At 35.0% G+C, this 13,012-nt stretch overlaps 1 protein-coding gene across 1 annotated transcript; it reads right to left on the reverse strand.

Moving 5' to 3' along the window:
• Positions 1-2,171: 2,171 nt before the first annotated feature.
• LOC110706548 (probable beta-D-xylosidase 7) lies at positions 2,172-7,958 on the reverse strand. Its single transcript, XM_021884468.1, is given in 8 exon segments — positions 2,172-3,242; positions 3,738-4,090; positions 4,185-4,596; positions 4,697-4,794; positions 4,954-5,123; positions 5,983-6,158; positions 6,161-6,281; positions 7,361-7,958. Coding segments are annotated over 8 exon segments (2,346 nt in total). The 5' UTR covers positions 7,784-7,958; the 3' UTR covers positions 2,172-2,649.
• Between the last annotated feature and the right edge of the window lie 5,054 nt (positions 7,959-13,012).

Here is a 13,012-nt window from a genome sequence, read left to right on the forward strand (position 1 = left end):
CAACCTGAGCAAGTTGAGCAGACAGCAGGAAATCATGCCAACACCAAGTAGTGGATGGGTAAAGCAACTGTTTTGTCAGCGTGGATATGGATAAGCTTCAGCAATAAACCAATTGTTCTAGGTAGAAACTTAGGGAATTGGGTAGAGGATATAAATATCAGAGAAGGGAGAGTTGAACAGCTATTCAGAAATTTGTAAACTTGGGCATTTGGAGAATGGTGGCCAACTGTTAAAGACAGTTTATGTGTCATTTCATTAATCAAAGGTCTAATCTTTCTCTCCATTTTGCAATTTCTTTGAGTCATTTACAAATATTCTGAATTTTTTACGACAACTTCATCAATTGAGGGTTGAGAGCTTGAGGGCTGACATGCATTCTCCAGTGCTGTACCCAGAATGATACTTTATGCTGCTAAGGGTATCACTTTTGGCTGTTGACAGAAGGAGATGCTTGTTGTTATTGCAGAAGAACGAGCTACTTTCAAGTGCCAGATTTTCTAGTTTGGACAATCATCAAAATGGCCTAGTCTCATCCTCACTGAGAACAGATTGTGGAGTGTCCTGTCAACCTCCTCCTCTCAGAGTTTGTTCTGTTGCATTGCTGCTTTGTCTGCTTCCACAGGTAAGAATCCCAGTTGATATCCCTGCTTATAATTCAACTAGTTATAATATCTTTGAATAGGGGTTGATACCATGGAAACTGTTGTTTTAATTTTAAAGTTCATCATTTTTTTTAAAGTGTTTAAGATACAGTTTTTATCATGAGACTAGTTAGAGCCTTACCACCATCCCTCCTCTCCCCTTTCCGGGTTATTTATTTTAGATTGCTGTTCTCGGGAATTAGTCAATAGATTGGCCTGTGGAGATGTATTGGATTTAGGATTCATTGGTTTTAAAATGAAAGCAACAAGTAAAAATGAGTTAAATGACTTGTCTAGATTTCTCATTACCAATCTTAAAAATATTGGTGTCTCATCATGGATGATTGAAAGTTTGAAACAGCATCACAATCTGACATGATATACCTTATCGACTTCCAAACAAAAAGTTTCTGCATCAAATTACACTTTTAAAATTCATTATTTCTTAAGATGAGATCTAAGCTTAACTCATTGAGAACCCCCACATTTACTTGCAGTTTTAAGTAAGAGATCTCAGTCAGCATAACTAAAGGGTCTGTTGAGTGATTTGAGTCATTGACATGGTTGTGGCACATATTGAACCTCTTGCTCTTTGTTTCTTTATGTATTTTTCAAATAACCATTGGTACATATTTACCATATCAGCTGACACCTGAGAGAAGAAAAAAAATTGTGAAACAACTGTTACTCTATAGACCATTGTAGACTTGCTTCCTTGCTGGCAAGCAGTGGGTCTTCTCTTGGCCTCTACATCTTGGGTCCCTAATCATCATTTCCCGTCAGTCAAACATATATACATATATATATGTGTGTGTGTGTGTGTGTGTGTGTATGTGTGTAACACACACATTTGGTGTCCAAATTTTCATGCCTATTGCTTCTCCCTCATTATACATTGCCCGTGCTTTTATTCCTATGGCTTCACATATTCATACCCTCTGATAAGTTTGTATAGACGTTCCCATGTTTTAGTTCATATTGATTTTTTATCAAAAGATTTTTTATTGAAACATGTTTAGATTTTTCTTTTTTTGTTTTTCAAAGATACAGATTAAACATATTTGATACAGCTCTATATTGCCATGACTTCCATTTACCCATTGACTGTAGAGTGCAAATTTCTAGTCCCATGGGTTGCATGAGTTCCTAATGTAGGACTTTGTAAAATAGGTTTCCATTCAACTGATTGTGGGTGTAGTTGAGATTTGCAGACACCATTGCAGGTTATGGTGGCTGTGGTTTTATATAAAGGGGAATCTGGGTGTTTTGGCTTCTTGTCTGAGACATATGTGTATGAAATTAATTGGGGGGAGGGGGGTCGCGTTTCACCTTTCTTTTATTTCTCACCTCGTGGACATTGACTTGACTTGAAGAATGTAATAGACTAACCTAAGGAGGGGCAATATTGGTAGTCTAGTATTATTAGAGGTTAGAGTCTTTAGCTTTAGTATAAACAGAGAGAGGGGAAAGGAAAAGATAGGCAGAAAATTGTATTGGAGACCCTTAGAGAGTTATGAACTAAAGCCATTGTTAGAGAGTGATAGCCTAAGGCTATTAAGCCTATCTTTTTGTAAGTATTTTGCCATTTTCAATCAACTTCAAGCTTTCATATTTTTTTCGTTTGCCTTATTTAATAAGAAATACAAAGTCAGATAAGCAATCTATTACAAAGAAAGACACTTGTAGATACTTTTCTGTGTAAACATGAACACTGTTTAAAGCATACTTCATCTGATGCATATTTGTGTTTTAGATTACAGAAATTAATGAACAGTTTGCTTTCTCAATAGCTTCTGATTTCCAAGTTGTAGTAGAAGAAAGAGAAGCATATTTCATCTGACTCACGGGTCCCACTATAATTTAGTAACCCAGCCTAGTATTTTATAGATCATCACTGATCCTTCACACTAGCTGAGTAGTTGAATCCTTTGGTGTGAGAAGTTTTGAATGAACAACTTCTGGTGGGTTGGTGTTGATGTTCATGGAGTTTTCAACAATAAATCACCAGTCAAGCAATTTGAACGGCGATTGGAAACTCTTGATCACCCGCGACTAAAAAGTGAGTGCCTTCCTCTACCACCATAAGCCCATCTTCGTCAGCTCTGCTCAGGTGCTCACAAGGGCTGAAATTAAACAGGACCTCTGTTTTTTCCCCTGCTTTCAAGTTAACACTCTCAAAACCAACTAGCTTTTTCATTGGACTTCCATTGGTTGTGTTTTCTTGCCTAGTGTACAACAACACTGGGTGTTTTCCTTCCATATCCCCTTCATTTTTCACTCCAACAGTTGCTAAAAATTGCATTGTCTTACAAGATTCTGATTCCATATCAGCAACAACAACATTCCTCATTGAATCAAAATTCTTAGCCACCTTGGCACTTCCCACTGAATTCAAATTCAAACTTTTTTGAGGAACTGAAGTGAACTTGTATTTGTAGGTTGTATAGCTGAGACCATGTCCAAATTCAAAGACTTTCCTGCCTCGGTAGAACCTATAAGTGCGCCCAGGGTAGCCTTTGGAAGGATCTGCTCTCATCCTCATGTCTGTCATTGGCACTTTGACAAACTGCTGTGGATACCAAGTCATTGGTAATTTCCCACCTGCAATGATCACAAGTGTTAATTAGTTGTAAATCCAAAAACTTATTATTACTGTCACCCCAAATTTGAGAATTAAAGTACAAACACCATTAAAAATAATGATCCTATGTCAACATTGGCTGTTGGTTAGGTCTGAGGAAATCCTCATGTATATAGGTAGAGTAGATCATGGTACATGCTCAGCCATAGAACATAATACAACCCATTTCTGGCCTAGGGCTTTGGCTGGAAATTTTCTGCCCTAATTGAAAAATCAGGTCAGGCTGGTTTAGACCAAGAAAAATAGTCTATATGCAAGTTAAGCCATACTCAGTTCTATATGTAGTCTTGTCCATGAACACTCTGTGAGACAAGAAGCGTTTAAATCATTTTTTCAGAATCTAATACTTCGTAGTAGATAAGCACAATCAATTTTAAAGAGAAACTCTTGTCACAATCAATTAACCGAACTCCTTTTTTTTTTCAAATCTGAGACTAGTGTTTAAATTAACTCACCTGGGTTGTGATCTCCAAAAATGACTTGTGCGAGTGCAACACCGCCTGCTTCACCAGGGTACCCTGCCCAGATGATACTGCCAATGTGTGGATCTACTTTGGCAAAACTTATATCAACTGGACCACCCGAGAGGATCACCAATACCACTGGTCTCTTCGCAGCTCTAGCCACCTGAGTGATGAGGTTGTATTGTTTACCTGGGAGCACCAAGCTTGTGCGATCATAGTCTTCTCTTTCTTGCGTTTGATCCAGTCCCATTACCAGCACAACATAGTCTGCTCCCTTGGAAATTGCCACAGCTTCTTGGATGGAAGCGGCGGAACAAGCCACATTGTTGCATCCTGGGTGATATCTGCACAAATAACAAATGAAATGAAGTTTGTTGTTCTTAATTGAGCATCTTTTGATAACATCAGACAAGAGCAGATTTGAATTTTAGGTAGTACCTTGTGTTCTTGACATAGCTCTGCAATGCTTGAAGTGGGGTAATAGAAGTGCAAGGATGCCCATGATAATTGCCAAGAAGCGTCTCAGCTTTGTTGGCATTGGGACCTATGACAGCGAGGGAGGAGGGTTTTCCCTTGGGTAATGGGAGTAGCTTGTTACTGTTCTTTAACAGGACGATACCAGATTGAGCAGCCTTGAGTGCTAAGGCCCGACTCTCCCGGGTGCACACTTGAGCGGGGCCAATACCCCCAAATATTAGTTTTTTTGGGTTGCCATCAAACAAACCCAACCTCATTCTCACTGCAAACATGTTTTCAAGTGCCCTGTTTACCTGTGCTTCTGCCACTTTTCTTTGTTGTACTGCTGATTTTGTGTAGTTTTTCAGGTAGGAACCACAGTTTACGTCCATTCCTGCATATTAGGAATTAGTAGTTACACTAGTTAGTTCTTGATTTTAGTAAGACTTGAAAGTGGAGAATGGCGCTATTTGTGTAGGGAAAATCATAATTACCAGCTTTTAGGACATCTGCTACTGCATCTTCAGGTGTTTTAGCATATCCTTGAGCATCATGTATTATCGAAACTGCATCACAGTCTGACGTAATATACCTGATGCATTACTATAGATATTAGTGTCTTGTGGATTATAGTTATGAGGTTACTAAATGTCGAACATTATATTAAAAGTACTATCTACATCCTATCTTGGTCTCAAATAGGTGTAATTGTCTGTTATTTGATTAAAAGCGTATTCTTGATGGACATTACCCATCAAAAGCCCATTTTCCTCGAGCGGTTTTAGTTAAGAGATTGTAATCAGCACAATTAGGAACTCCATTGACACGATTGTAGGCACACATTATGCCACTGGCTCTTCCTTGGTGTATGCAGCTCTCAAATGGAGGCTGGTATGTATCTGCCATATCTTGTGCAGTCACCTGCACATACATATTTCCATGAAATAGAATAAGTTATCTATTTGCATAGAAATGATACCTGTACTGTGCTATTATTTGAGTGCACATATTGTTTCCTTGTGCTGTCTAGTTAAGGGATTCTTTTGAAAATTTTAGAAATATACTATAATAAAATCAAGGAAAATTTGTTATAAATGATCGTTTAAAGTGTAGGGGATAAATCTGTATGACACGAGGATCTGCACCTTTAATGATTCTCATTTGGTAAGATTCGAACTTCAAATCTTAAGGAAAATAAGGTTAAATTCTTGATTTTATTATGACGACTTACAAGTAGTGGAGTCGTATAATCCTGAACCTTTTGTCCCTAGATATGCTGGTATAAGACAGAGTAACACATAAGGCGGTGTTTGGGGTTAAGAAGAAGAATCTTTGAACAATGTTCCAAATCAAATCTCATGCTCCCTTTTCCCGATGATTATGGGGGGGTGTACCACTAGTCACAACCATACAAAACTTAATAAAGGATGTGGGGTGACGCGGAAATTAGTAACATGGTGCTACACCTCGTCATCATTTTCGGCCAATGAGAAAGCAACACGTTTAAACTAATTTTAATTACAGTAGGGAATAATGTTTTTTAGGTACAAGTATAATGTAACGTAAGGGCCTGTTCTGATTGACTAAATTGAACCGAGCTGAACTAAATATTTTATGGAAGAAGAAAATTAAGAACTAAATTGAACTAAAAATAATTTGAAAAGAACAGGCCCTAAGTACTTCTAAGCTGATTAATTATGTAAATTAGTTATAGTGTTTGTCCAAAAAAATAGTCTGAAATAAGTGAAAATTGCATAGCATGGTTGGTTAGGAGACTTACATGAGCATCAAAGACATAGCGAGTGTTACCATTCCAACGGTCCAAATCATACGCTGTAAAGTGTTTGCAGCACGCAGACGCCTGAAGGCGACCGAGAGGCCGGCCGCCTCGAAAAGAGTCACCTTGCAAGCCTCTGACAAAGTACATTGCATATTTGCCCGTCATCAAAGGGTCTTCCCGGGAGTCTCTTGACCTCGACCCCATCTTGGATCTCTAAAAATGTTAATGTTAGGTGCCCAAAATGTCATTCCTCGTGCTTGTCCTTGGTTGTATACCCCTCTTGCTTCTTTTCCTATTGCCTTCATTTTCACATTATTCAATTAATATGTTGTCAATAATCAATTGTTGGGCCTTCTTTTGTTGGAAAATTATTGGCATTTTATTGAATTTTCTCCATCAATAACCAACTTTATGAAATCATGATGTATCATATCTTGAAAACAATTCTATAGTGAAGTACTCATTATTATTGTTACCATTTTACATGATTGGGTAATTAAGGACTGTAAGGATTAATGAGATGACAAATAGCATATTTCATGTTATTACAAAATTTGTTTATAAACCCACGTAACATATTGCGTATGAGTAATTGCACATAATCTAAAACTTACTTGAATTTACTAGACTTATTATAACTTATTTTGGTTGTAAACTTAAGCAACTTTTTATCATCCTTATCAACTATTATCGAAACTTATTTTTTATGGAATAATATGAACCATTGGCCATCGTCCTTAATCTATGTTAAACTTTATTTATTCCAAACAATTTAAGTACTCCATAAACAAAATTGGACTACTGATTCCACCGTAGAAAGAACAACTTCCAATAAAGAGTGTAATTAGACAGGATAATCAATGCAAGTAGGACATACCAAAGCAGAAAGTAAAACAACCTGCTGGACTATTGGACCATTGAGTAATACTCCCTCCATTTTCAATTATTAATCTACTTAATTTCTTTCTATACCACTTAACATGCTACTTTTTTTTTGTTTGAAATAACTTACTAGGGAGTATTATGCTACTTTAACATCATCAAATATCAATGTATTATTACTCTGTTTAACATTATCAAATATCAATGCATTATTACTCGGTTTACCGAAACTTACAACTTTGTATATGCTACTTAACAGTATAACATGACAATGATATAATCTGTTTGCACAAATTTGACAGTCACATTAAAGAACAGAGAGATGGAGTATGACTAATTCTATAACTCTATTCAGCTGGATTTAATACTCACATTTACAATTTGACAGTGATACCACCTTATCCTAATTTGGATAAACAACAACAACAACCAAAAAAAAAAAAAAAAAAAAAAGGTTATTACATTAAATATGCAATTCTAGGAATGGTAAAATTACCTGACCAATGCGGTACCAAAGTTGAACATCAAATGAAGCAGCAGTAAGAATAACTTGAGGAAAACTAGTAGCACCACGAATACTACCATTAAGAGAAACACCGGGACCGGCATCGGCTACCCCGTGCAATGCCTCGGACCACCATTCGTAAGCCGGGATGCCGAGGCGGGGGATAGCAGGGGCAGTATTTACTAACTGAGAGGCTTTCTCGTCTAACGTTAAATGCGCTACTAAATTTTTGGCGCGTTGTCTAATAGGCAAGTTTGGTCTACAAAATGCGTATTTTTTAGTGGTTGGATTCGATGCATCGCAAGCGAATGGCGGCAATGCCGCTGTCGCTGCCTCGATGTTGGCTAGAATGAGTAGTAGGACTGTCGTAAGGACGGTTGCCGAAGAGGCGGAGTTTTGAAGGTTAAGCTTCATTTTGGGTAGTTTTGGTTGGGAGTGGGAAGGAGCGTTAAGTGGAGTGTTATAAAGGAGTTGTATGTGTATTGGATTGGTTCATTCGGTGTGTAAAGGTTAAAAGACAGTGATACCCTTCTGCTTCCTACCTAAATGGCATTTTATTATTTGTATTAACTTCGTTGATTAACTTTGTTTCCAAGAGAATTACTATCTTCGTAATTATAATCCGTAGTTGTACTATTTAAAGTCTTCTGTGGTTTAAAAAGCAACAAATTGAATGATGAGAATCGATCTTAAAATTCTCTAAAAGTATAATGTGGTTAATCAATTGTTCGACACAATTCTCATGTGGATGACTTCCTAAATTGGGGGTTTATAATGGTTAAAAGTGGAGTTTGCACCTAGAAATCAAGAATTACGAGATATGGTCACGTTTTATTACAATTTGCTTGAGGAAAAGTCTGATTCATCACAACTTCACAAGTCACTGATAAAAAAAGTATGTTTCTGTTACTTCGCATTAAAGTGGCTTTGTACTGTTATTAAAAACAAGAATGGAGGGCACACACATTATTACAGCTAACTAGCTAAGTTATTAAAAAAAAGGATTCTCGCACGCACATCAAACTTGCTAAGTTGCTATTAAAAATAAAGTCCAGTAAACGAACCTGTATTCACAGAGCATAGCCCAATTAAATGAGCCCAAGCTAAAGTTACTTACTTAGCCCAGCCCATGTCACTTTTTTATTATTGGCCCAACACTTGGCCCAGAATTAGATACCAACAACAACAATTTGATAAAAAAAAATAAAATAAAAAATAAAATAAACAGATAGTCAAGTTTTTTCTTATGTAATTTTTTTTTTTTAGGAAATTTTTCTTATGTAATTTAGAAAATGAAAGGAGATATAGTAAATTATTTGAAATTATAAATTAAAAAACAAAACAAAAGTTGAGAAAAAACGCATAGAGTAACAACTAACAAGAGAATTAGTTTTAATACATTTATACATAGGGGTTATTTTTACCTCTCTATTCTTCTACTTCCTCCGTTCTTTTATTATTGCACCACTTGCCTTTTTAGGAAGTTTCACAAATATTGCACCATTTCCTCTTTTAGGAAAAAAATTATTTGTGTTCACACTACAAATACCCAACATACCCTTACTTTTTAGTTTATCAATATGTCACATGGACAACTTTGTATTTTTACCTTTCTCTCTCTTACTTTTTTCCACTACCAAAATATTTGCACCAAACTCTTATGGTGCAATAATAAAAAAAAATGGAGGAAGTATTATTTTTGCTTTTTTTTTAGGTATAAAGTGAAAGGGGGTTTTGGGTGATAAATTTTTCATTCCCAAAATACCTCTCTTATCTTTTATTTTATTTATATATAAAAAAATTAAAAAATAAAAACATTACCATCAGCCAAAAAATCTACTATCCTTTATTTTTTAAAATAAATTAAAAGCTACCTATTTTTTATAATTTTTTTCAATCCTTTTTTTTTTTTTTATAGGGAAGTCATATCTTTCTATTACCTCCATGATTTCATCAAATTTTAATTTAATGTACCTGTGTGCTGTGTCTCACTGCTTGTATTAATATTGAAAGAAAAGAACAAAGAATTAAAAAATATGAGTAACTATTTTAAACCTTCATCTTACTATAAATTAAAATATATGCATGCATCATGAAAAAGCGTTTAAAATTATCAACGTAATAAGTTGTTTTGACCATTTTGCCCAAGGATAAGACGGTGGAATTAGATTAGGATGAGATTATGACTTTATGAGATATATTTCTTATCTTTAAACCATCACAAATTACGTCATTTATTAATTTAATTGCTCCCTTAATCGTAGTTGTTGTAACTAACTATGGTTAAACTAACGGCGTTAGGGCCCCACAACGTTAAGTGTGTCCCAGTAGTAAAATACAAGTGACCACATTGATATTAGGCCAGCGAAGCAGGAAAATGGAGAACGAGATCACTGTGTGCACGTGGCGTGACATGGGAGCTCCTGAATCTTATGTGGACACCCCAAGGCCTCTCCAGCTGTCCTCCTATGGTTGCCGACTTCGAATACGGTAGGCTTTTGGGATATAGGGAGTGTTCGATAACTAGTACTAGATTAGTCTCGTGCGATGCACAGATTTCTTTGAAACATAGAGTATATATTTTATGTATTTTTACGTATCAGAAAAATTATTGAAAAATAACCATTAGTTTTAAATGTTAATTTTATAAAATTAATTTTAAAGAAGAATAGACCGAATAAATCGAATATGAAAACTTAAGCATATACATAAAATTTAGATTTTTAATATACAATTTTAATTAAGCAAATAAAAAAATAATTTTAAACTTGTAATATATAAAGGAAAATAGAAAAAAAAATATATACATCAAAGTATTTTGTTTAATGAAACATAAGGGAAAGATGTATTAGATACCAATAGTTGGTGATAGAAGAAAAATAAATAAATTAAAGAATATAGATTAATTGAGAGGAGAAATTAAATTTGAAATTTGAAACCAAAGAAAATATAATTACGTTAGACTTTTATTTAGGCGGAAAATTTTTTCTTATAAAGCTGTCACGTGGATAATATGATGTCAGCGGTTATTTCTTTAGTTTATTTATAGATTCGAGCTCGGGCAGAATATTTTGGTAATATCTTCGTTTTATATTATTTATAATAATTTGATATTAAAAATTACTCTCTCCATTTCCGATTGATAGTCTCTTTTGCCATTTTTGGTGATTCAAAATGTTAGTCACATTTGCTTTTTTCAAATACCATTAATATTATTTTTTACCAAAATTCTCTAACATTTGCAAAAATATTTGTGTAAATTTAACTTTCCCATGTAAATTTTACTTTCCCATGTAGTGTAATTACTTTCTCTACTTTTTTGCATACCCAATGTGAATTTACTTTTTCAATATACTTTCTTTATTTCTCCTTAATTCCCGTGATTTTTTTTAGCAAAAGTGACTATCAGTGGGGGACGGAGGGAATATTTAATCATTACAAATAATATGAAACCGAGGTCGTGAAATAGAGTATAGTAAATAATTATAAACTTTAATCATTACTCTTTTACAATTATTAGATTAATCTTTTAATTGAGTTAGTTTTTAACATTGTATCAGCTTTATAACTTAAGAACTACTTCCTCTGTTCTTTTTTACTTGACCCGTTTTAACTTTTACACTATTCACCACCTCTCCTTTGACGTCTTTTGTGAATGATATGTAAGGAAAAATATATTCATATGATATCTTTTTTAATTCGTCTCAATAAGTACTATCGTAATATACAACTTTTATAATTTTTATTTATGAAGAATTAAAGTTATTGATCGCTAAAATTTTACATTGGAAAACGTAATAAAAGAAATTGGTCAAGTAAGAACAGAGGAAGTATGCCTCTATCATTTTTTATTTAATACCTCTTTTTATGTTATAGCAATAATAATAAATTTTTACCATCTATGTCAAAATCAATTTCCACTTTAGGAGTGATTGAAAAGTGATAAAGCATTAACCACCACCTCCCTAAATATCTCGCAAAACAAACAAAAAAAAAAGGTAATCGAAATATTAAAAAGTGTATTATTTATATCATAAGTTCATGACAATAGGTTTTTTGGGAGCATGTATTTTTTTGTTTTGTTAAACTATATGATATATTTAAAAAAAATTTTTTAAGGAAAAAGCTTGCATAAAATAAAGGAGAATGTTGTCTACTTTTTTGTTTTATTTATGTGCATACAACTCTATCTAATTTTTCCTTTTCGATGCAATTTTTTCTTTACACAAATGTAAAATATATTGTACAAGGCACAAGTAAGGATATAAGAATATAAGATCAAGGGAAAAAATCACACTCACATGTATATGTAACAGGACTTGCATTTCTGGTGCGACTGTCCGCACCATATGTCACACCTTATGACAGGGTGTCAAATCAGCAAATGACAAAGTAATCCCTCCAACCTAGTAACTTCTGACCGGATTAAGTAACCCCTGATCGGACCAAGTAACCCATCTAATAACCCCTTTAGTAACCCCTCCGACTTAGTAACCCTTGACCAGACCAAGTAAGTAACCCCTCCGACTTAATAACCCCTCTAGTAACCCCACTTAAGTAACCCCTCAAGTAACCTCACTTAAATAACCTCTCAAGTAACCCCCTAAGTAACCCCTAGTAACCGGTAAACCCACTTAAGCAACCCCACTTAAGTAATCTATCTAGTAACCCCTGACCTACCCATCTAGTAACCCCTGACCTACCCATCTAGTAACCCCTTAAGTAACCCCCGACCTACCCATCTAGTAACCCCTTAAGGCCTTAAGTAACCCCCGACCTAGTAACCCTAGACTCACCACCACCCCCAAAACGCCACTAGTCTCACCCCCAATACGCCATGCCACCACCACCACCATACACCAAACCCACAAACAAACATAGGTCCAACCAAACCCACAAACAAATCCTTAAAAAAAAAATCGAACAAAATACCTTTAAAATTAACAATGACTTCGAATTTCACTTCAAATATGGTTAAAAAGGCCAAATTTGACCATGAAAACTCTAAATATAGAGTTCTTATGGCCAAATTTGGCCTTACAAACTTGTAAGTTGTTTTCCGACGACGGAGTACGAGGACCTTTCGGAGTACAACGACGGGTTGGTGGATGACATGCGTTAGTTCTTCCTTTGTAATTGCAGGTGATTTGTTTTGCAAGTATGCTGCCCTTTTTTGGAGAAAGAAGGAGATAGCTTGGTGAAGGGGGTGATATGGGTGGCTAATTAGAGAAGAAGAAATTAAAAGAGGAGAGAGAGAAGAAGACTTAAAAAATAAAATAAAAAAATATTTTGTTGCTGGCCGCGTACCACACATGAAACTTTGTGTATATGTAATTTATTAGTTACGCCTACAAGGCTACAAGTAACTTCGAAAGAAATGGTTATTTCAAGGAGATAGGAACACTCGTTTTTTCCATAACAAAATGAGGAAAAAAAATAGTCTCAACGACTATTCATAGGCTAAAAAATGAAAATAATGATTGGGTTGATACTTGTGATGAAATTAAAACCCTCCTTTTAGACTCTTTTCGCTCAAGATTTAAGATAACTCGTAATACTACAAGACAATAGACTTATCCTTTATAGACCCTATAATGACAACTGAAGATTGCAACTCTCTTCTTGCTCCGGTCTCTAAAGAAG

This window comes from Chenopodium quinoa, unplaced genomic scaffold, assembly GCF_001683475.1.
Source record: "Chenopodium quinoa cultivar QQ74 unplaced genomic scaffold, ASM168347v1, whole genome shotgun sequence".
In the NCBI taxonomy this organism is placed as follows: domain Eukaryota; kingdom Viridiplantae; phylum Streptophyta; class Magnoliopsida; order Caryophyllales; family Amaranthaceae; genus Chenopodium; species Chenopodium quinoa.